Raw genomic sequence first — 22228 nt, forward strand, 5'->3', positions numbered from 1 at the left:
CGCAGAGGCACCGGAGGCACGGAGGGGGTACCCCGCCAGTGTCACGTCACCGCGGGGCTGCTTCCCGGGGGCGCGCGGGCGGCAGGTGAGGGCCGGGCAGGGGGGCGGCGGGACGAGTCCCCGGGGGGGGCGGGTCCCCGGTGCCCCCGCGGCGGCCGCGGACTCTTTGCGGCGGCGGCCGCTCGCCCCGCGCTCCCGGCGGAGGAAGACGGCGCGCGGCGCCGGTCTCCATGGCAGTGGGGCTGCGTGGGCGGAGTGGTCGGGGCCGCAGCGCGGCGGGCGCGCGCGGGAGGGAGGAGGCAGGCGGGCAGGGAGGAGGGAGCGCGCGCCCCCGGCCGCCCCCGCCCCTCGCTCCTGTTTGTGTCGGGCTGTGGCGGCGGCCGAGGGGCCCCGACCCTGCCGAGCCCCGCAGCCCCGCGCCCGTCCCCGCCCCGCGCCCGCCATGCGCGGCCCCTAGAGCGGCGGGCTCGGCGGCTGGTGCGGTGCCTGCGCGGCGGCGGCCATGGCGGTGGAGACGCGGCCGGAGCTGGTGGGGAAGCGGTTCCTGTGCCTGGGCGGCGAGGAGCCGCCGGAGAGCGGGCGCTGGCGGGCCGGGGTCATCCGCGCCGTATCCCAGCGGGACTCGCGCAGCCCCGAGCTGGCGGTAAGAGCCGGGCCGGGGGGGCGGCGGGCCCGGCGTGGCACAGCCCCGGGCGCGCTGCGGGGCCGGGGGTCGCGGCGGCGGCGCCGGGCGGGCTCCCCGCGGGACTGCGGCCCCGCCACCCCCGAGCCCCGGCCAGGCAGCCGCGGGGGGACGGGGCCGGGACCGGGGCCGGCCTGGCCCCGGGGGGACGGTGGGGCAGCCCCCGGGGCGGCGGGGGGAATGCGGCTGGTCCGGGGCAATGCAGGAGCTGCCGCCGCGTAGCGCGGACCGAGCGGGTCCGGCGCGCTGGTGAACGTTGTTATTAAAAGAATGTCATTGTTTCCCTCGCTTTCATGTCCGCTGTCACTGTTTTCCTAAGGGGTGTAGGAATGTGCGTGGAGGTTAGCGAAGGAGCCAGGATATGCTCTGTTGTGCTCAGACACAGCCTCGCTGTAGGAGGGAAACACGGCCAGGATTTCCTTGGGTTGGCGTTCTGAATGCATAATCTGGAAAATGGAGTTTTATTGTGCTCCCCGGACTTGGTCGGTATTTTGTTCGTGAATTCCGCAGTCACAGGAGTGCCGTGTTGCTGCTGTGCTTGTCTCCTTCCATGTTTTTGTGTTATTTAGTGCTTCTGAAAGCACATTTAAAAATACCATGACTATGTAAATGGGCATTACGTAGGCTGAAAAAAGGAATCACCGGACTGCGCTGGGCAATCCATATTGCTGCTGGCAAAGGGGCGGCGTTCACAGCCCGACAAGGATCGGGGTGGAATGTTGCCTTTTTTTACAAACTCATCAAGCAAACAATTGCCTGGCTGTGGAGATTATCGATTGCTTAGTTCGAGAAGTGTGAATCACAAAATTAAGAATTCCTGGTTTTATTCGTCTCAGGCTTTAAGCTTTGTTTTAGAAACAGAATGTGGCACTTGAGATGCTACTTTTTTACTATAGCGAGGGTTAGGGTTTTGGTGGGGGTTTTTTGTATGTTGTTTTTGTTGGTTTTTTTCTCCCCATTCTCGAGCTATAATTCAAGTAGCATTCTGTTCATGCCCTTCTTTATGGCATGGTTTATGTTTCCAACCTTTGGCTATATATGAGAATCGTCTAGAATGCTTTATTTTTAGAACGTATTTTGGATGTTATTCTTGCAGGGTAGTATTCTCTAGAATCTGTATACAATTATGGAAACACTGAGTAAGGTCTAAGGAGGTATTTACTAACACTTACAAGCCAGAGCCATAATTTGTAAACTCTAAGGGCAGAGCTGACATAAAGAGAGAGGGTGCTAAACGGAGGTATTCAGGGGCTGTATCTGGTGTGTTTAATGGGTGGTATACGGAACTTGCTGTTCTTCCTAACTTTGGTATCTGAGTGTTTATCTCTTCAGATGCTGTTTCCTTACAATTTTTGGTAATTTAAGGAAGAACTGTCGTGTCACAGCTGGTTTCTGAGGCAGGATGACTAAGGGTGTGCTTATGTGTCGTGGTGGAGCGCCATTTGGATAGATCCAAACTACCTGAGAAGCAGGATGGATGCTCCAGCTGCACTCCAGCCTGGGTGCAGTGCTGCATTATGCTGTGGAGATGTACTCTTAGGAGTGCTGGAAGCCTGGGAAGGTTTGGAAATACTATCTAGGTCTAAGTCCCAGACTAGTATTTAACTACTGGAGCGTCATTGCCCCCTTTAAGGTGGAGTATTTGGTTTTCATGTCACCTGTTCTCTGTCCCCAAGGCACAAACCAGTATAAATCACAAAGGGAGTGGGTAGAGTAAAAAATGATAAGGTTTCTTTTAGCAACAGGTAGTTTCTGTGTGTTAGTCTCTCATTGTCCATTTGTAATTATCTTCTTGCTGGTTGATATTTGCTACAATGAGTATCCTCTCCCCTGCCCCCAGCAAAGCACAAGGACTCTTTTCTGGTAGTCCTGTTCCACGTGTGCTGTCCTAGCTGGGGTGAGTGCTGCTCTTATCCTCCCATGGCTTTTGTTTTGAGGTGGCCATCTCTGTGAAAAGCTCCAGACCCTTCTGCTCCCCGTCACTGGAGTGGAACAGTAATTCCTGCTGACAGTTTCATTGCTGCCCACGGGGTGCAGCATAAAAATGTGGGAATTGACTTTTTGTCAATTTTGTGTCTTCCTGCTCCCCCTGAATGGGATGGATGGTGGAGAAATACAGGAGCTGCCCTGAACCACAGCACAAGAGGAGGGCAGCAGGCAGCATTTTCAATGTCATTTGCAGCTGGCTGGAACTGAGTTACCTTTTAATCCTGGCTTTGGAAGGAAGTATACTTTACAGTGGCTTTGTATCTTTTCTTAATAAGCGTGAAGCCCCCCCCCAGTCAACTTCAACCACTTCAAGAACAGGGAGAGGTTTGAGAAAGGCTACCTTCTCCTGCTCTGTGGAAGTTGTCATCCGAGAGCCCGCTTCTCAAAAAACCATGAAGATGAGGAGGTCTTGGCATTTGGTGCACTCCTAGAGGTGGAGAAGGATCTCCAGCTGGGTGCACCCAGCTTCAACCCAGTCACAGCGGGTGCTGCCTCCTGCTTGGCACCACTCAGGGAGGGGAGGGGATGGAGCTGATGGGATGTGAAGGTGGGTTTGAGGGCACGACAAAGAGCCGGGTGTTAACAAAGGTGTGAGAGCAAGCCTGAGTGTGGGAATAGGGGAATAGATGGGCAAATGGGGAGTTTTACAGGGTGCAGGAGCTCGAGGAGACACAGCAAGCTTAGAGGCAATGGTTGTAATTAAGGTTAAGTGGCCACAGGGCTTGCAGGAGCAAATCCACAGGAAACCAACCTTCATTAGTCCTGCTGGAAACAGAGCTACTCCTTAAATCAGGAACTCCAGGCCTGAAGGATGGACTGGCTGCTCTCAGCCTGGGAGCAGGGAAATCAAGAGTCCAGTTTTCAATTGCTGCTAAATTTGTTTTGTGATTGTATTTTCATAGCTAAATTAATGATTATTATCATAGCTGAAATTATTGTCCTGGTAAGAAAAGGTAGAAAAGCACTCAGTTGTCTACATAGATCTTTCCTACTACATGAAAGTATATTAAATGAGTCTTTCCTTATACTTTCCATGATTGCAGCATGGAGGATATGTAGTCTCTTTTTTGTGTGGTTCCCCCCCCCCCGCCAGATGCATTTATTTATTTATTTATTTTATGGAAATTTTGCCTTTCTCAGCTTTCCTAATAATTTACCACTAGTGGGGAGTATGGTGAGAACAACTGGCAGTGGTTGCGAGTGCTGTTGGTCTCCTGGAAGAACAATGCTCTTGCCATGCCATGCACATCCTCTATGCCAGGATTTGCCTCTTTCTTAGTTATCCTGTAACGTTTACAGATGTTGTAAACACCTGATACACAGGTACAATGTGTGCAATGTATAACATTTAATCCAGGAGTTTTCTTGCTGATTTCCACATTCTTAGTCACAACTTTATAGTTAGACCTCTTGATTTTTCTTTCTTGGACATTCCTGATGCATGCAAAGCATTTATTTAAAATAAAAATAACAAGGACTAAAGTTTCATATACTTAGGTGTTCATGTGTATATATGTGTATGTGTTTCACTAGCTGTTGAGAGAATTCATAACTATTTTTCAGCTTAACAGCTGGTGTTATTAAAGGAAGCTGGGAACTATGTTTTTCCTTACTGCTGACTGCCTGGAAAAGCCTGAGTGCTGCTCTGATTGCAGTGATAACTCTGGGCAAATAAAGAAATGGCCAAGAGGAAAGAGGTGGAGTCAATGCCATATGATCTCCCTGGTCTTCACTGTCCCTTAATAATTGCTTTGTGGGCCACAGGTTGCAAACTCTGTAATCACTCCTGAAAAGATTTGACATGGTGATGGCAGAGGTGTTTTTCTCTACTGTGCTTTAAAAATTATTATTTAGAGGTGTAATTATTAAAATATAAATCAAATTATTAAAATTTCACCTCAAAGTTCAGTGACTTTTCATGGTCCTGCAGTTGTATATTGAAGATAGGCATGTATTCAGTTGTATATTTTCACCACATGAAAGAGAAAATGGAAATAAGCTTTTGAACATCTAATGTGCAACTCTCAGTAAAAAAGTTGGGGTGATTTGTAAGTTCATGTTCATTGATGCACAAATTTTCCTGCCATGATGTCAGTGGATTAGAAGACAAAATCAGGAACTGAGTTGATAGTCTTTAATGTCTTGTAATGGGCAGATGTAACATTTAGTAATTGTGCATAGGGAAATATATTGTGGCAATAAATCACAATGCTAGATGTTATTCATAAAAACCTAAATATTAATGAGAGTTTGAAGCACCTGTTTGGTTTTTTTAATTATTATTTTATTTACAGTAAAGCTAGTAAGATATAGTGCTGGAAACAATACATTGACGCTTTTCTGAATGGTGTTTTTTTGGTATCTCATTTTTGGTAATTTACAAACAGAGAATTGTTAAAAATTCAGTATGTCTGGTAAAACCATTTGAAGAGAATAGCAGCAGATCTTGTCTATTTTAATTGAATTTGCCTTCACTTAATGGTAAAGTGGAAGTTCACAAAATGTAATGGAAACTTGCCAGTACTTTTACAGTTAATATGAAAATAATTTCAAAACATGTCTGATAACTTGAAAATAAAGATATTTTAGACCGGTACTCCATGTGCTGATAGTTTCTCACTGCAAGATGAAGTTAAATTTGCCTTGGCTGTTTGTTGAGCTGCTCTTGCCTAGTCTTTTTACGACCTGTAGTTGTTTTAGTCTTCCTGCTTCTGCATTCCCAAATTTTCTGAATGTGGTCTGGCTTTGTCGTAGGGCACAGAATGGCACTTCTGTGGGTTGCACTTGGTTTCTGCCATATATTGATTTTCAGTGCAGTGTGTTGCATGTTGTCTGTCCTCTGTTTCCCTTCCCCGAAGGTAGTGTTAATTTTTTGAACACATTTGAGCTAATCTGTTTAAAAGTGAAACTTTTTTGTCCATTCCTTATTTTAGAAGTACGTGCTCTGCAGCTTTGGCTCTTTAGCCTTGAAATAAACTGGAAGATGCAGAAAAATAGTAAAATTATTGTAGAAAGTAAACAGACAAATGTGCTCTAAACTAGTTGTGCATAGGTTGTTGTTGGTTAATGAAATTTAAAAATGCTACATGTTCCTGTAGCAGCATCTGGGTTAAAGATGAAGAGCAGGTTGTTAGTGAGGAGCCTGTCACGTTATTTACTCCAGCTATTGGGGATGATGCTAAAAACATGCCAGAGTTTATCACATCACTGCTGCCTCTGAATGAAGGAATGTTGTTGTAGGATGTGTTTTGTGCTGTGTTTTGAAGTTGGTTTGAAAGGAGTGGGAGAAGCTCAAAATGCAACAGGGATTCAGACAATCTTCATTGTTTCTGCTGTTCTGTATCAGCGTCGATGCCAACAGGAGTCTTGTAGGTTTGGGGCATGTCAGCTGGGCAATCTTTTCTTGGTTCAGCAGTAAAGAAAACTTCCTATTTCCTTTCAGTGTTTCTAGTAAGATTGAGCTTGTCATCCTGTGCCTGTGAATGTCGCCTCATCTGTCTGCCAGGGTCAGTTCAGTCAGTGTTCAGGAAGGAGGATCTCTGTCATAGTAATTGGACAAAGAGATCAAACACAGGAGTGTTCCTACAGAATTGACTGCAAGGATTCAGTGCTTTATACTCTGCCCTTCCCTCCTCTTTACTTTTGTACGAAAAGAAAAATATTATGTAGATCGAGAAGTAAATATACTTGCACTGATGGATTTTGAGTGAAGTTTATTTGAATGTGAAGATTGCAAAGAGAATTCAGGTGTCCCAAGCTAGGGATTAATCACTTAATTAATTTGCTGCATAGTTGCAAAGTAAGCAACAGTGAACAAAATCTGGAAAAAGGAAGGTTTGATCCTGTACTTAAATCTTTCAAGAGGCTCTAAGAAAGATATATCAGATATTTTCTTAATCAAAAAAGCATTTGCTTTTGCCTTTTATATACCATGCATACAAATAATATATTATTCCACATTTGCATTACCTCAGACTTTTCTTTTTCCAGAACTCTGTGTGAATCTTTGGAGCTGTCTCAAAAAGACATGGCATAGCCATCATAAAGAGTTGTAAAGAATGAGTAACCGTATTATAAGAAGCTGTTCTTGCTATGCACGTACCAGGATCTCTAAACCTGCTTGAGAGCAGCAGAACTCTTGTGTAACGTCAAACTGAGCCAATTGTAAAAGTGGTACTTCTGAAATTTGTCCAAAAATAAGCTCAGCTTTCTTCTAATCCCGCCATCAGTGAATTGTAGAGCTGCTTAGTTCCTCAGCGATCTTGAATCTCTGCTGGGATCATCAGGCTTGACTTTCCCTTTCAATTGGGCTCAGTAACTGCTGCTGCTTTTGCTGAAAAGAAGTGCTTACGATCTGAGAGGTTCACCTGGAGTTGGCAATAAGGTGTTTGTGTGGGAGGAGACACCCCTGTGACATGCTGTGCTTGCCCACTGTTGTACTTCGGGCATCCCCGCTCGGTTTTCCTACAGGGGTGTTTGCCCTCCTCACCCTGCTGGGTAAGGACTGAGGCCTGCTCTGCTTGGACCCAGCTTGTTCTTGGAAACCGATGAAGAATTCCAAGCTAAACTGATGCTGTGTTGCTTCATTATATTGATTCCCCCAGAAAGTTAGTATTGTTAGTGGTACACGGGAATAACATCAACTGTCATGTTGTGAGACAGAATGAGAGCAGGGGAACCAGAGGAGCCTCAGGGATTTTGCTGGGTTTTGCTTTCTAGTAATTTTCTTAAAAATATTTTTATTTTACTTGTAGCAGCTGTTGCTACTTTTCAGAATTAAGTGGAATGGAGCAACTTGATCTGCTCCTGGGGAAGTTGCCTCCATGTACGTGCAGCAGCTGCCTTTGAGCTAACTCATGTACCCTGTTCAGAGCTTCATGGGCACAAAAGATGAAGGGTAAGTGTCAAAGCTTTTAGCTTAACCCTCCAGTGGCTATGTTTTTAGAAGTTTTGGAGACTGTGGTTCCACAGACATTTCTCTTGGTGGCACTGCTGGCTTAATTTTTTTTTAACCCTGAGCAGCTTCCTGATCCATTCACCATATGGCACTCCAGGCAGTTGTACTGAGGCTGAGGAGGTGGTGTGGGATCAATCCCAGACAAATGGCTGAGGGTGGGAGCAGCTTAAACTGGCACTGTTTCCAGGAGAAATGTCTCTGGACCATGGCCTGAATGAAGTAGTTGAAAACTGGCTCAAATACCTTTGACGGTTGTGTTCACTGTAACTAGTAAATGTGTCCACCTGTAATGCAGGGATCTTCTGTTGCAGTTGAGTTAATGATATTTATTCACTTACTATAATTTCTGCTTTCCTTTGAATAAGTAAATACGTGTTCACAATAGCCCATAACATGACCATTTGATGTCTGGTGATACTATACTTGTTTGGAAAAGCAAGTTTTGGAAGAATAGATGTGGAATTAAATGCTTTGAGGGAAACTTAAGCATCTGTATGTTAAAATGCATACACCTCTGACTCAGCAAAGTATTGCATGTAATACTGCATCTGTATGAAGATCTTTTTGAGTGTTCTGAACAGCCATGTAGCTGATGCAAATGCTGAAATGATTGAAGTTAGGCTGCACTGCAGGTGACTTAAGCAGACACTACTGACTTATTATTTGGGTTGACTCACCATGGTTTTACAATTTTGCTAGGGGAACAGGGCTCTTCAATCAAATGATGGTTTAAAATCTGAATTATGATTGGTCTGTGAAAGAGAGAGCACTTGCTGAGTCATTGCCAGGTGGCCCAAGTCAAGTCTCTTCAGTCCTGCACGTCTGGTGAGGAGGGGCTGGAAAGCTGTGCTTTGGAGGAGTGTTGGTGAGGATGGGGTCATTTAAAAATATTCCTCCAGCTTAATTTCCTTATTTTTTGCTGATCTTGGCTTCTCTCCTTTCCTGAAACACAGAATGTAAATTGACTGCCTTTCAAAAACAAACAAAACAACCCAAAAGCCAAAGTCAAGCAGACAAAAAAACTTGTTGGGGTAATCATAGGATATATGTGATCTACTGTTCAGTTAGTGTAGAAAATCTTGGAGAGAGGGTGCCAGGAAATAGGAGTGCAGTTAAGATTTCACTGGAGTGAACTTGACTTGACTGGAGTTTGTCATTAATCTGTAGTTTTTTTCAGCCTTGGTCTTCATCAAAGACAGGAGAAAACGTGTGCAACCAAGACCTGTTGTGAGCAGTTAGTAGAGGAGGGTTAATGAGCTTTGGGCTGTGGACCCATGGTGAGATTTAAAGAGATAGGAGCCAACAGTGGTCTAGCTGCTGACATTTCAGTCCCAAATACAGAAGCTGATGTAGTTGAAGACTGAATTGAATGAGGTACTGTGGTCTTAAGAGCTGTTGTTGTGGTGCTTGGCTGTCATATCTGTCCAATTCCTCAGGGTTTTGTTCTGGAGATTTAGAGCTCAGAGACTTCACCCAGCTGAGGTCTTTGGGTTTTGTAGCCCTTCCTGGATTTTCTCTAAATGAATTAGTAGGAAATCTTTTTGAATCTCTGTGAACTTTTCAACATCCTGTGACAAAGAAGGGTCAGGCTTTGACTGCGCTTCCTACTCAGGGTTGCCTTCTCTTGTTTCAGACACGCTTTGGTCCCTGCCTTTTGTGTGCCACTCATGATTTTATTAGCTCTGCTCTGCTGCTCCCTGCTCCTCTCTGGAGCTTATAAATGTGGCAATTTTCCTTTACTGTTTCTTAACCCAGGAGACAGGAGGTATCTGTTCTGTCTGTCAGTCCCTACTAACCCTGTCCAAATAAATGTCTGTTTGAACTAGATTATTCCACAGAGTGTGCAGTTCACTGCATATCTTAAATGACTATCTGCACCAAGATGTGTATCTTCACATTGTTTCCTTTCTGAGGGTTGTTCTGAACAGATTTAGTTTAATACTGTCAAATTGGGGTTTAAATTTTTTTTTTCAGGCAATAAAGTAACGTTATAAACGAGTTTTAAATTATAAAAATTTATTTCTCCACTGGAGTATATAGTTGGTTTTTCAGTTATGGTAACAAAATTGTCTATTGCAGGTGCAATTTATGTTTAGTATACCCAGATGTTGGTCAAACCTTGGTGTTGATCTATTTAATAACAGTTAAGCAGCGAGTAAACCTTTAAATAAAAAAAGAGGTGGAGGTGACAACTAAATATTTCTGGCTTGCTAACTGTTAATCCAGGTGTGCTGTCCTAAATACACCTGATCCTCCTGTATACTGTCATATTTTAATATTTGTATATAGGTCAGAATGTGATATGGGAGTATTTATAGATAATGTCATGACCGCTTCTGAATTTAATAGGGAGCTTTTCTCTGTACTGGGGTACTTGCCTCCTTGTGCGTCATCTTGTAAAAGACAATAAATTTTGACTCAAAGAAATTTCAGTTTGTGTTTATAAATAGAAAATGTTTCAAGTGCTTTACTACTTTGCAGCATATTTTTTCCTTCAGAAATTTGTAGTATAAATTAATCTTTTCTTTTGTTACCTGTGGCTTTTTACAAGATTTCAATTTAGCAAATCAGGCCTAAACTAGATATATAAATGAAAAACTTTGTTTAATAACGATTAATTTACTAACTTTCTAATTCCATCAGATGATTTATTTGGAAACTGAATACAGTACTTTAAATTCAAAATAAAAAAGACTTAACCATCCTTTATTAAAGATCTGGCTTTCTGTTGACTCTCAGAAACATGGCTTGCTGACACTATTCAATTTTTGTTAGAGTTCTGTAATAGAGTCTTTCCTAGGTGACATGACATCTGTGTGTCATGTATTTCCCTCTGTCAGTTTTTTGGACAACGAATAGATTTCCTGTTACCTGATATTAATTTTTTGTTTTAATTTTAGCTTTTTAATGCATTTGGGTGTGGCTCATGTCTCAATAGCATGGCAAAGGTGATCACTGCTCACTTGTATTCTGTTTATCACATTTGAAATTAAGTTTGCCCATATGTTACTCTTCTGCTAAAATAATGGCAGAACTTTGTGAGGCTCTTCAGCTGGTACAAACATTTTTTTCCTAAGATGTGTTATGTTGCGGTAGCTCCCCATTTCCAGGTACCTGGGACTTGTGAGTTCAGGAATGTTTATTGGTCTGTTTGAAAGAATTGAGTGCTCCAGTGGGAATCAGCAATTCGTTCTTTGCCTGTGTTTTTCCTTCCTTTCTTACACAAGTCTGATTTTGGTCTTGGCCTCTGCTTTTAGAAGTATGTCTTCAGTTAAGAAGAGGACAATGTAAGGACATGCAGAATGGCCCTCGGGAATCTTAGGACTGAATTGGCTAGTATTTGGAGGCAGGATAGAATGGAAAACAACTTTTTTTCCTATTTTTTTTCTCTGAAAACCTTTTGATCAGTTCTTGATCTTTCTTGAATCAGTTCTTCTTACGACAAGATTGGGTGGGCACATCCAGAAAAATTGATCAGCAGCGGAGGCAAGGGAAGAAGAGAGGACTGTGATGGGTTTGAATGGAAAAACCCAGATAGTTTGGTGTAAATTGACAGAAGGAGGGCTTTTGTCTGTACAAAAGCCAGCATTCCTTCCTGGGAGGCTTCTGACTCCACTGCCTCCAATCTCTTACACAAGGAAATACGAAGAAATTTGTAAGTAAAAGTTAAGTCTAAATGTTCAAGTTCAGTACCTGAATTGGTAGTTTTACTCAAAGCCACATAAACTCAGAAAAACAAAATCTGAAAAACGTTGATTATTGAAAGGCAGAGCACAGAGATGAAGCTGGTATTGCTATTTAATTAATCACAGCTTGGGCCATGTGCAGTTCTTGTTCCTAAGGCTGTATCAGTTTGGCATTGTTCAGGTTAGTTGTAGAACCGAGCTTTTTTTTTTTTTTTTTTGTGTGTGTGTGTTGTTTGGGGTTTTTTTTGTGGTTCTTCCTAATTGCTTTGTTTCCTTCTCTTCCCAGGAGTTAGCTGTATCTCCTTGTCAGATCTTCACTGGAAGGGAGACTCATTTGTAGCATAGCAGGCGTGTGCTGCTCTTTCCTTGGGACTGCAAGTATAGGATGGAGAGCCTGAGCACAAACCCTGCTTAACTGCAAGGTATTTGGAATAGAGAACTGTAGGCTGGCAGTCTGAGTTCTGTGGAGAATGACACAGCAACATAATTCTGGGAGCTGGAAAGTTAGGTCTTAAAAACTGCTTCCCTCATATACCCTGTGGTGGGTTTGGAGTACCTGTGGATTCTGGAGCAGTGGTTCTGAGTGTGTCTGTGCTAACGCTCTCTTGTTGTCCCTGAATTTGTGCTGCTTGCTTGGCTGCCCTCTCAGCTGATTTTTAACTAAGGCTGCTGTTGAATTCTGTTAGTTATGAGAGCTTAAACAGGCAGGTAGCCTTGAAGGGGATTAGTTTATCAGATGTCTAGTAAAGTGCAAACTCTTTCTGCAGCTTTATCCACCCTCAGGCTATTCAATCTCTCTACAGTGTGATCTTATTATCTGAACCAGTGACGTTACAGAATTAACCCTTCCCTTCAGTATGGAGGAGTTGGTGGTTTTTTTTCACTTTGGACCTTAGAAGACAGTGATGTCTAACTTAAGTATGTGAGTGTGTTACTGAAATCTACTTTTAATTAGTACCAGGTGTTTTCTTCATTGCCTCAGTGTTGGCTTTGCCCATATCCCACACCTTTCTTTATTGGGCCTGTCAGCTGGGCAGTGGCAGCACGAGGTTTGGAACTGCAGCCAGCTCACCCTCAGTAAAGTGTATGGATTTGTAAGGCACTTGTTTTGCAGACCTCACAGGAAATTCATGTGTGGACAGAAACTTCCAGATCTTCTGAAATTTGGCAGTAGCTGAAAGTTAACAGGGAAGTCTTAACTGGAAAGCATCCTTAAAAATTAATATCCATATACACATTGAAACAGCAGTAGAAGGTAATAAACAATTGTGTGGTAATGAGATATTGCCTACTAGTGCTGGTGTTTATGGTGATAAAAGCTAGAGGCATTTCATAAGAAAATTGATGTATCTGCTTTGCCACGGCACTTGCAAACTGCCACTGTAGTCCTTGTGCAGTGGAGTGTGCAGGACTCAGCTCTGCTCTGGTTTATTGGCATTGCTGGTGGGCAGAGGAGAGCTGAGGTTGTGGGTTCTGGGGTGCACAGCCCTTGTGGTGGTGGTGAAGGGTGTTATGGGGAGCAGTAACGATGGACTAGGGCAGGATGTGCTGTTCAGTTGTGCTTTGAAGTATGTTTCTATTTCTCTATTGGTTGCTTCTATATAGTCCTACTAACTGTTTCCCAACACTTTATTAACATCATTTAAAATGGAAAGTACTTACTCAGATATTCTAGTGAAAGATTTTATTAACAATCTAGAAGAAAATAAAGTCCTGTTGTAGCAGTCATGCCAGATGGGTTAACAGTTTGAAGGCTGTGACATTGGCTCCAACTTGCAGGGGTTTATAACTTAAAATATGTGTGTATTATGGGAAATGCACACTTGGGGAAAAGAATACAGTAAAGATTTTTCTACAGGTTGTAATGTATAGAAGTAATTTGCAAAGAAATCTTTAAACATTTTCATAGACCACTTAATATCACAGTCCTTCCAACTAAAAAACGTTGTTGAGGTGCTGTGAAACGAGTGCTGTAAAATAATATCCCCCTGCACCTTGCTGCATTCTGTGTTTTTTCTTACCTTCTAATTTTAGAAATATCAAACCACCAAGGTAACCAGCATGAGAAAATCAGCAATGATAAGTATTATGCAGGGAGAAGGTGTCTTACTGTCCTGTAAGTATAAATAGCAGAAGATTAGACTGTTCTCTCTGGATGCGTGAGTCAAAATTATTGACACTGCTTTCAGTCTTCTCTCATCCTGTGCAAAGCACTCAATCTGATGGTGACCAAGTATTGTTTAGCATTTCCTGTTCCCTGCCTATCCCACTGATGAGCTATATTTTAATTTCTCTTTATTGCATCTTTCTATGGTCAGGGTGCTTCAGGGTTCTCATAATCATCTTGTCCTGGCCTCACAGTTGGAAGGCTTCCAGTAAACCTCCCTTCCCTCAGGAAATAAGATATAGTTAGCTAACTAATAACTTTCATTTTTAGTGTGAAGAACAAACCTACTGAAACTGTTGAGTTCTCTTTTAAAAAAAAAAGGACATAAAGGCTGTTTCTGGTAGCATTATATGGTTACACAGGTCTGTTGGCTCTGGTTCTGTAGGTAATAAATTGTTTTAGTGGTGATGTATTTTTGCTGAAGATGATCTGAAGGATTGTGGGGCAGTTAACTTAAAAAATGAACTTGTGTTTATGATTTTGGTTGTCTGAAGGTGCAACTGGAATGTTCTGGGGTAAACAGACTGTGGATTGCATGATAAACTTGTGCCAGCTCTGGAGCTGCTGAGATCCCAGCTCCTGTGTCCATGCGGCTCTGTTGAGCTGAAGGACCCTCTCTGAGCAAGTCCTCGGAGTGGGAGGTGCTGTGCAGACACGGGAACCTGGAAGGACAAGGAGCTGAAATGAGGTTACAGTGATGCAGTGTTTGTGTACAGCAGCCAAACCTTCGGGAACTCTTGTGACAGAGGAGAGGTAGGAGAGGTTTCTGAGGTGTGACTCTACTGCTGTTCTTTGGTTATGTCTGTCAAACATGAAGGACAGCCAGGGATGAAACCCAAAGGTGGCAGGCTGAAACGGATTTTTTTATTTTATTTTTTTTTCTTTCTTTCTTGCCCTTTTTTTTTTTTTTTAAGTAACCAGTGACAGGTTTGAACTGTGGATCAGAAGTAGGACTTGGCATTTTGTAGCTGAGTCTGAAGACTTTGAAACCAAAATCCCAGACATTAGTAGAGAAAGGAGGCAAAATGATGTCAAAAAGACAGCTATTGTCATTGTGATGTCGTTGAACAATTACTGTATGGCAGCACTGTGAGAGGCTGTGTGTGAGCAGAGTCCTGTGAAGTTCACAGGGAAAAGTGATGTAATAACTGAAGTAATAGCTTAAATATAAGCTTGAGCGTATGGACCTTGGAGGAGTTCATAGGAACAAATAGCATTGGGATGAACACTGAAAGTTCTGTCTTAATCACGTTGTAATTGATGGTGCAAACTGCATGTTAGTGTCATTTAGGGAGTTTTAATGGCTTTTGTGACCCTAATCGAAGGGTTGTGCTAAGCAGTCTGATTCAGCTCCTGTTTTAAGTACATTCTGGATTTTTCTCCCCCCAACGCAGAGAATGTATTTTTCATTTCCATCACGCATCTTGTTTCTGTGGTATGAAACTCAGGAAATAATTTTTGAAATGGATTAAACTAGTGACTTTTGAACCGTGTGCAGATAATTTGTGGTCTAGAAAATGAAGTGGTAAGTGGAACCAGGTATTTCTACTGAAGGTTTAAGGGAGTATTGATCTTGAAGTTTGAATGCTAACAATAGCTTTTTAATCCTCAGGGCTTTGGAATCGCTTTATTTGAATGTTTTTCTGATGTTTTAGTAGGCCCACCATCATTGACATCTCGATGACAGGAGTTGATTGTAACTTGAATTTCCAGCAGGCTGTTTCATGTATCAGTTGTGATGCTGGTTATGTTTTGTTATAGATGTGGCAAAGACCCCTTGGTTTTCGCTTTATTGTGGAGCTTTGAATAATTGGGAATGACAGAGGAGTTGAGTAATAATCAAATTAACCTGGTTTGCCTAAACATGTAATAGTTGAGATCCTTTTTCTGTGAGGAACTGACTGATTTGTCTAGATGTCAAATTGGTCACAAGCCAAGCTAATCACTTCTGTGGGTTGCATCATGAAAGACAGAAGAAGTGCTCCATATGTTCTGATTTGTACTCATTCAGTTTTGCCTAACAAAATTTTAGGTGCTAAGTAGGGTTTGTGACACCTTCTCGTTTTAACATCTCCAACCTGTGAAAGTGGTAAAACATGGTGAAATCTGGACTGTGTTGTCATTAAATGCCCTCATGATTAAGTTATTAATTCTCCCACAAGAGGACAACCTTACAGAGTTGGTAGGGGAAGCAGCAGCATTGGTGTGCTTGCAGTCCTCTGAGCTTTTATGCTTCTTGAATTGGTAGGGAATAATCATCCTAATTTGATAGATTTAGAGCTACAATGAATATTTTATATTGACCAAGTTATTGGAACGGTTGACTGTGTGAACATATTGGTTTAGTTTAATGGGAAAGAGGAGGTGGAGGTGTCTAGGGAAAATAGGCAAGAACAGAAAGAATTTTGTGTCTTGGCAAAGAATTTGAGTGCTGTTAAGCCAGTGACTCTGTCATCTCTTGGTGGTTTTTTTCCTTTGCTTTTTTTGGTTTCTTTGTTTTTAATTAAGCCTACAGGACTGCTGTTGTAAAAGAAGATTTTTTTTAAATTTTTTTTTCTTCACATTTTAAACTCCCACTCACAAGTGTGGGTTGTAATAATTCAAGGATTCAGACTGAGATGTAGGAGTCCTGAAAATGGGTGTGCCTGATAAAATCAAGATAGCCTTAAGTATCACCACAAGATGTTAAAATAGACATTCTCTAGGCACTCTAGGCTTATTTCTCAGTCTTTCTGTCGTTGTGCTTAAATAAAGGAAATCAGTTTGGTTACAGGTTCAGAGAAAGACCATCTGTAAGTACCAGTCAGTAAACAAGGCAGACCCAGTAGGTGATGAACAATGCTCCTGATGTTTATCAGGACTTTGCCAAAGAGGGATTGCATGGATGGGTAAGTTTTGTTGCAGCATCTGGGTCCCTGGAGGTGGATGTGCTGAACCCTGAGTGAGAGCAAAAGTTAGTTCTCTAACTAAACCCAGCTTCCACTTTCCTTCAGTTCCTCGCTCAGGGAATTGGTGAAGTTTTTGTGGCTTATACTGCTTTGATGGGAGGGAGTCCACCTTTGTAAGGTAGAGCCTTCATGAACCTTTAGCAAAGGTGTTAAGAAAAGATGGGAGCCCTTGAAAGACGGACACTATTGTGTGACTTGTTAAAAGGTAGGCAAACCAAGCTTCAAAGGTAAAGAAACCATTATTAAATGTTTTGGTGTATGTGGTGGGTAAAAACTAGACATGCTTTTCAGCATCCGAGTCTTTGAAATGGAAGCAAGGGGGATTGAGGGGATGGGAAGAGGGAGTGAAAGAAGTGCTAAAATAAGTTTATTTTCCAGGGAGAAAAAAAGAAAAAAAGGTAGTTTGTTTGGAACATGAAGAGGGGAGTAAAATAACTGCGTTTGTGGCACTTTACTGAGTTTATGATTTTTGGTGTTTGGTGAAGTTTGTTTCTAGACTCATTATTTTTCGGAATGTTTTGTAGGCTTTTCTTGTGGATCAGGGCAGAGAGAGCAGAGATTATTTTCTGAGTGGATGTCCTGCTCTGACAGCTGGATATTTCTGTCCTTTGTAAACGTCTGTTTAATGAGCTCCACTATTACTGGGACTGCTTAGCTTCCATTAGGCACGTAGTGCATTGGATGAGGAATGTCAGATTCTGGAAAGTGCAAGTGCAAGATCCCAGGATTTTGATGTCTGTGTTGCAGAATGTGTTTAGTGTGGTGGCATTAGATGTGCTGGCAAGTCATTGTCTGGCGCTAATGGGGCTGCTAAGCACTGGGACAGAAGCCAGGTTAGTATTTTCTGTGAAAGAGAACTCTCAAAAACAAAAACTGATTTATGATCTTCTGTGCTAAATAATAACCTATTTATTCACTGTCAATCCTGCTCACAGTTTAACGAGTTATCCTGCACCTGGATGAGCTGTAGGTTGCACTTGTGAGTTTGAATGCTCAGATATTACCCGTATTTGTGCTCACAGATCACTCTGTCCAACTTAATGTCTAATGTTTTCTTAGCTGGTCTTTGCCTACCTTCCTTCCAGGGGTAGTTTTGCTAATGTGGCACTCTGGACTTATAAATATGCTGCCAGTTAAGTACCAAAACTCTTGAGTTTACTTAGGCAAATGAAATGCTGCGCTGCAGATGCAAGGCAGCTGCACATCCCGTGTGTAATTGGCACTTGCTGGTAGATTCTGTTCTGGTTTATTGATGAAACTAATAATAAAAAGGAAAATCTGGGTTTCTTATGTTAGAAATGGCTGTTTATTTGTCAGTGCACTGTATAGCACAGTGAAATTCTGAGCCATAGTGCTCAGGACTCCTGGCAATAAAAGTAATCCATTTAGATAATCTAGTAATAATCATCTCTTGAATAATTGAGGCTATGAAGCTTTATTGTATGTCGTCGTGCTGGGTTTTCAAAATGCATTTAATGGAAGCATATTTGCCAGAAAAGGCATTTAGGCTTGATTTGATGGTTCCTAGTAGTGGATCCATTGTCCTTTGTTAGGGATTAATCACTGTTGATAAAATCCCATTGTATTTCCTGCTGAGAAGCACAACAGGGGGAATGTCAAGGCCTGTGATTCCCCTCTCGCTGCTCCACTGCATGATACCAAATCTCTGCCTAACATTTTTGTGAGTCTCACGTCTGGTTCTTGAGCAGAAGCCTTGTAATGAACAAATTGAAAAGTTCATGAGATCTGGGATCCTCCAGTGCTGTCCAGAGGCAGGCTTTTAATACAAAAAACATGTAGCTAAATTTTCCAGTGAATAATGTGGCAGGTTTTGTTAAAAGTACAGAGCTTTTTGAAGGATGCAAAGCATCAATGATCAATTCTAGTGCTTGGCTTGGTTTTCAAAGTCAACTGTGCTTAGTGTAGCTGAGAATTAATGGAACAGATTTGCAGCCTTTTAGAAAGAAGCTCTGTTCCACGGTTCATCTGGCACTGTCTGCCCCAAACTGGAGCTCACAGGCCGGGAGGAGCCAGAACAACTTTAGGAAAATGGAATGTACATGTTTGCTGTGAGACTTCCTGTTCCCCCTGCGTAATTAATTACTTGGGGATATCAATTGATTAGCATTCTGCTAATGAAAAGCTGTCTGGTGTAGCGTTAGGTTTTTGTCATGCAAAGATGCTTTTTTGAAAAAAGTCTCAGATCCTGGCAGCACAGACAGCATTATCACTGTCTTCTCAGCAGATGATTTGTTTGGGTCATGCAAATACACTTTGCCTTCATAAGCGGCAAGGGAGAAGAGACTCAACACAAAAGTTTCTTTCTGTCTATATAAAAATATACCTATCTGTCTGTATAAAAAACTTGGGGACTGCTGACTGTGCAGACATTTTAATGCTGATAAGAAATATTTACTCATGGTTTTAGGCAGAAAATACAAATAAGTAAAAAGAATTTTGAAGGAGCCGCAGACATGACTTTGTCATAGTAGCCTGTTACTATCTGGTGTTTTTCTGTGAACTGTATTCTTGTAATACTTGCAAGTTAGAGTTGTGTCTTTCTCTCTTTGTTAGTAATTTAATTATATGGCACTAAATGGATTTCCCTGCCTAATTTCAGTAACTTTTCAGCACTCTTCTACATAATCCTTCTTTTTTTTTTTAGCATGTTCTTTAAAATGTGAATATCTGAGACAGATGCAGTATTTTAGCTTCAGTCTCAAAAAATGTTGGATAAAGTAACTTTGTTTTCAGTTTCTGATGTTCTCCGAAGTTTCATTAAAGGAGTAGGGATCCACTGTCTCTTGATATGGCAAGGTGCTGTAAATCATTGATGTCTTTTGGTCTCCTGTGTCTGTGAAAGTTGAGCTTTGGGCTCCTAATGAGTTCTGAACTTGATGGGAATGTTGCCAGCATGCTTAACTCCAAGTGCAAGGGAAAAAAATAATACTATCACAAACACTTCGAAGTTGCCAGTTTTGCTTCTAGAAAAAGAAATGATAGTGAGCTATGCTGGTTTCTTAGGCCTGAGAAAGAAGGTCTATTTGGTGGGGGGCTGTTGTTTGTTTTTTGATATATTTGTTAACATTTACATTTTTCCAGCGGTTTTACTTTTACTCCCAGAGACAGTGAGTTTCTACATTCAAATCCCCAAACAAAAGTAAATGCCAGAAAGGAGCAAGTTAACACTTAAGCACATGCAGAGTTCTTTTGATGTGGTTGTGACTCCAGATTTATTATCTTTCCTCTTCCACTTCTGTTCCAGGAAGTGGACACCCTCCTACTATCTGCAGTTTTTGTTGTGGAACTGTCCCGATTTGCTTTCCATCCTGACATTTCTTGGTGAGGCTCTGGATATTCCTACTATTAGATCTCTACATGTGTCTTATTTCTGTATTTTCAAACTATTTCTTGTATGGGTTACTTTGAAACCACGTGGCAAATTTTTGAATAATTTGTGAATTTAAGAACTTCACTAAAAACCTTCTGTCAGTGGTTCTTTACCTTGTTGTTTTCCATCTTTATGCAAACACCCATGTGCATGGACAGCCTTCTGCACTGTTTGAGAGGCTTGACAGACCAGGGCCAGCTGTGATCAAACAGACCCTTCCTCTAAAATACATTCCAAACTAAAAGACCCACCTTGCTTGAGAAAGGAGCTCACTTAGCTGGTGAGGTCTCACACTAGGGCTGAACTCTTGAGCCCCTTTTTGCTCTGTGGAGCCTGTGAGTGGGGTGAGAGCAGGGGAACAGGATGCACAGCTCCAATGCTGTGCACCAGCTGCAGGAAGGACGTGGTGAGGACAATGGGGGGACTGGAGCAGTGCAGTGGCTGCAGCTCCCCTTCCCAGAGCACCCTCACTTCTTTCCCTCAGCACTGGCATTTTCAGCTCTTTCCTCATCTCACAACTCTGAGATGCCTGGCGTTGCCTGTCCTATATTCTGACAATAGCACTGCTGTGATCCAGCCCTTCTCCCCTGTTTTCCTTTAGCCCTTTGTCATCCCGTCTTCCTGGAAAACAGCAGTGACTATGTATTTCACCAAGGAAGAGTGCACCTGAAAGGACACATCGATACTCTTTGAAATGCCTTTCCAGGGAACAGGAAAAAGTAGGATGAGCTTAATTGATTTGCTTAGATGTGAATAGAGGGTTCCACCTAAGCCACTAATATACTGCAAGTAAAAAAAAAAAACCCAAACCTTAAATCTCAGTCAAAAAAACAAACCACCCCCATCCCCCCTTTTTGGCACTTGGTAAAATTCTCTGCTGTGCCTTGCTTATTAATTATATTATAAACTTCTTACTGATTGCCAGTTTTCTGAAGTGAGGTGCAAAAAAGTTGGAACCACTGTCTTGGCATAAGAGGCTGGCTTTCACAGGGCTCTTTCCAGAGGAAATGGAATCATCATTTCTTCCTAGTGAGAGAACTTTGTTAGGTATGGATGACTTGCATTTCATCTCCCTCCTCGATGTTACTGCAGACTGAATTAAATCTGCACTTCTGCTTTACAGAATATTGTCTGTAAATTGTTTGGCATAAAACATCCTGTTTCGGAAGGACCTGCTTTTAAAGTGAATGTATAGCTAGAAATCTTTTTGAATTTCCAAACAGCTCTCATCATAAGTGCTGTATTGCTGGAAACATGTGCCGTGTGGTCTCCATATAAATCCACCAATTTCTCCCTGAAAGGGAGCCGTGGAGCTGTTCCTGGTGCACTGTAGTACAATGATCTCATGCAGTTGTGATTTAGTAAGCTGTACCAGATTTCAGGCTGTCTGCATTGCAGCCTTTTCGTTATTAATAGTTAATGATATTCTTCTCTGTCTGTAAGCAGATCCTTGCTTTCAGCCTTCCCTCCCCCTCAGTCCTTAGGACCTTATGTTTTGTCCTCCTAACCGGGAGTGGGGCAATAGGTACAATTGCTTTCGGAGCTGGCAGGGCCCTTCTGCGGGCGGTGTGAGCAGAATTGCTGGAGAACAATGCGAGCTGGGCTGTCTCAGCTCTGTCAGGCTGCGGGCACGATTCCTATCCCCAGCGCTCGGCTCACAGGGCAGTGCAGTGCCTGTAGCCTGCTGGTGACCCTGGATTATGTTCTTGTTCATGACATGTCTGCAGCGAGTGCAAGGTTCCAATTATATTTGCCTTCAGGCGGTTCTCAAGAGATGGTGGGGGGAGGAAAGGGCAGGAAGAAGAGAAATCATTTGTGTAACTTAGAAGAGTCTTTGGAAAGACTATTTCAGGGAAGAAATCTGAATTTCCAGTGTAATCCTTGTCTCAGACTTGGAAATCACAAATACAAATAAACGCAAAATTTCACACTGCCTCTTGTTTTTTTGTTTTGTTTTCTTCACAAACAGAAGTCTGTGAAAGTGATATGGTTTTGTTTTAAAGATAATTTAAGGAGATGCTACATCCCTGAAAAAAAGACAATTTAAATGTACTTTAGAAACAAACAAGACAACAGAACTCTGAACTGGAGCAATGGAAGAGGCTTTATTTTGCCACACGTTTTTCTTTTTTTGCTGACTGAATAAAGTCACCAAAACTCCTTGGCCAAGACGTTCTTTTTCTTTACCCCTGTGCTTGCCTGTTATCTCTTCCGTTTCAATTAACTTCAGCTTTGCAGCTGCTTTTGCTGGTAAGAAATCTCTTTCAAGGCCTGGGGACAGAAAGGCATGAACTCCTCACATAGCCGTGAATGGGCGATATTGTCACGCCAAATGCATGACAACCTAAACTATAATTGAGCCATCAGTAAGACTTTGGAAGTGACTATTCATAGCTTGTCCTGCAAAC

At 42.4% G+C, this 22228-nt stretch overlaps 1 protein-coding gene across 3 annotated transcripts in view; it reads left to right on the plus strand.

The window, feature by feature from the left end:
- The first annotated feature begins 355 nt into the window (after positions 1-355).
- Positions 356-22228, plus strand: part of JMJD1C (jumonji domain containing 1C) — a 155934-nt gene continuing 134061 nt past the window's right edge. Inside the window, exon 1 of one of the 3 annotated variants that reach the window (XM_064662341.1) lies at positions 356-643. In XM_064662341.1, the coding sequence (XP_064518411.1) occupies positions 503-643 (141 nt within the window). In that variant the 5' untranslated portion in view covers positions 356-502. The remainder of the gene's footprint in view (positions 644-22228) is intronic. The other 2 variants (XM_064662342.1, XM_064662344.1) reach the window with 2 other exon arrangements.

This window comes from Pseudopipra pipra, chromosome 8 (genome assembly GCF_036250125.1).
Source record: "Pseudopipra pipra isolate bDixPip1 chromosome 8, bDixPip1.hap1, whole genome shotgun sequence".
Taxonomy (NCBI): Eukaryota; Metazoa; Chordata; class Aves; order Passeriformes; family Pipridae; genus Pseudopipra; species Pseudopipra pipra.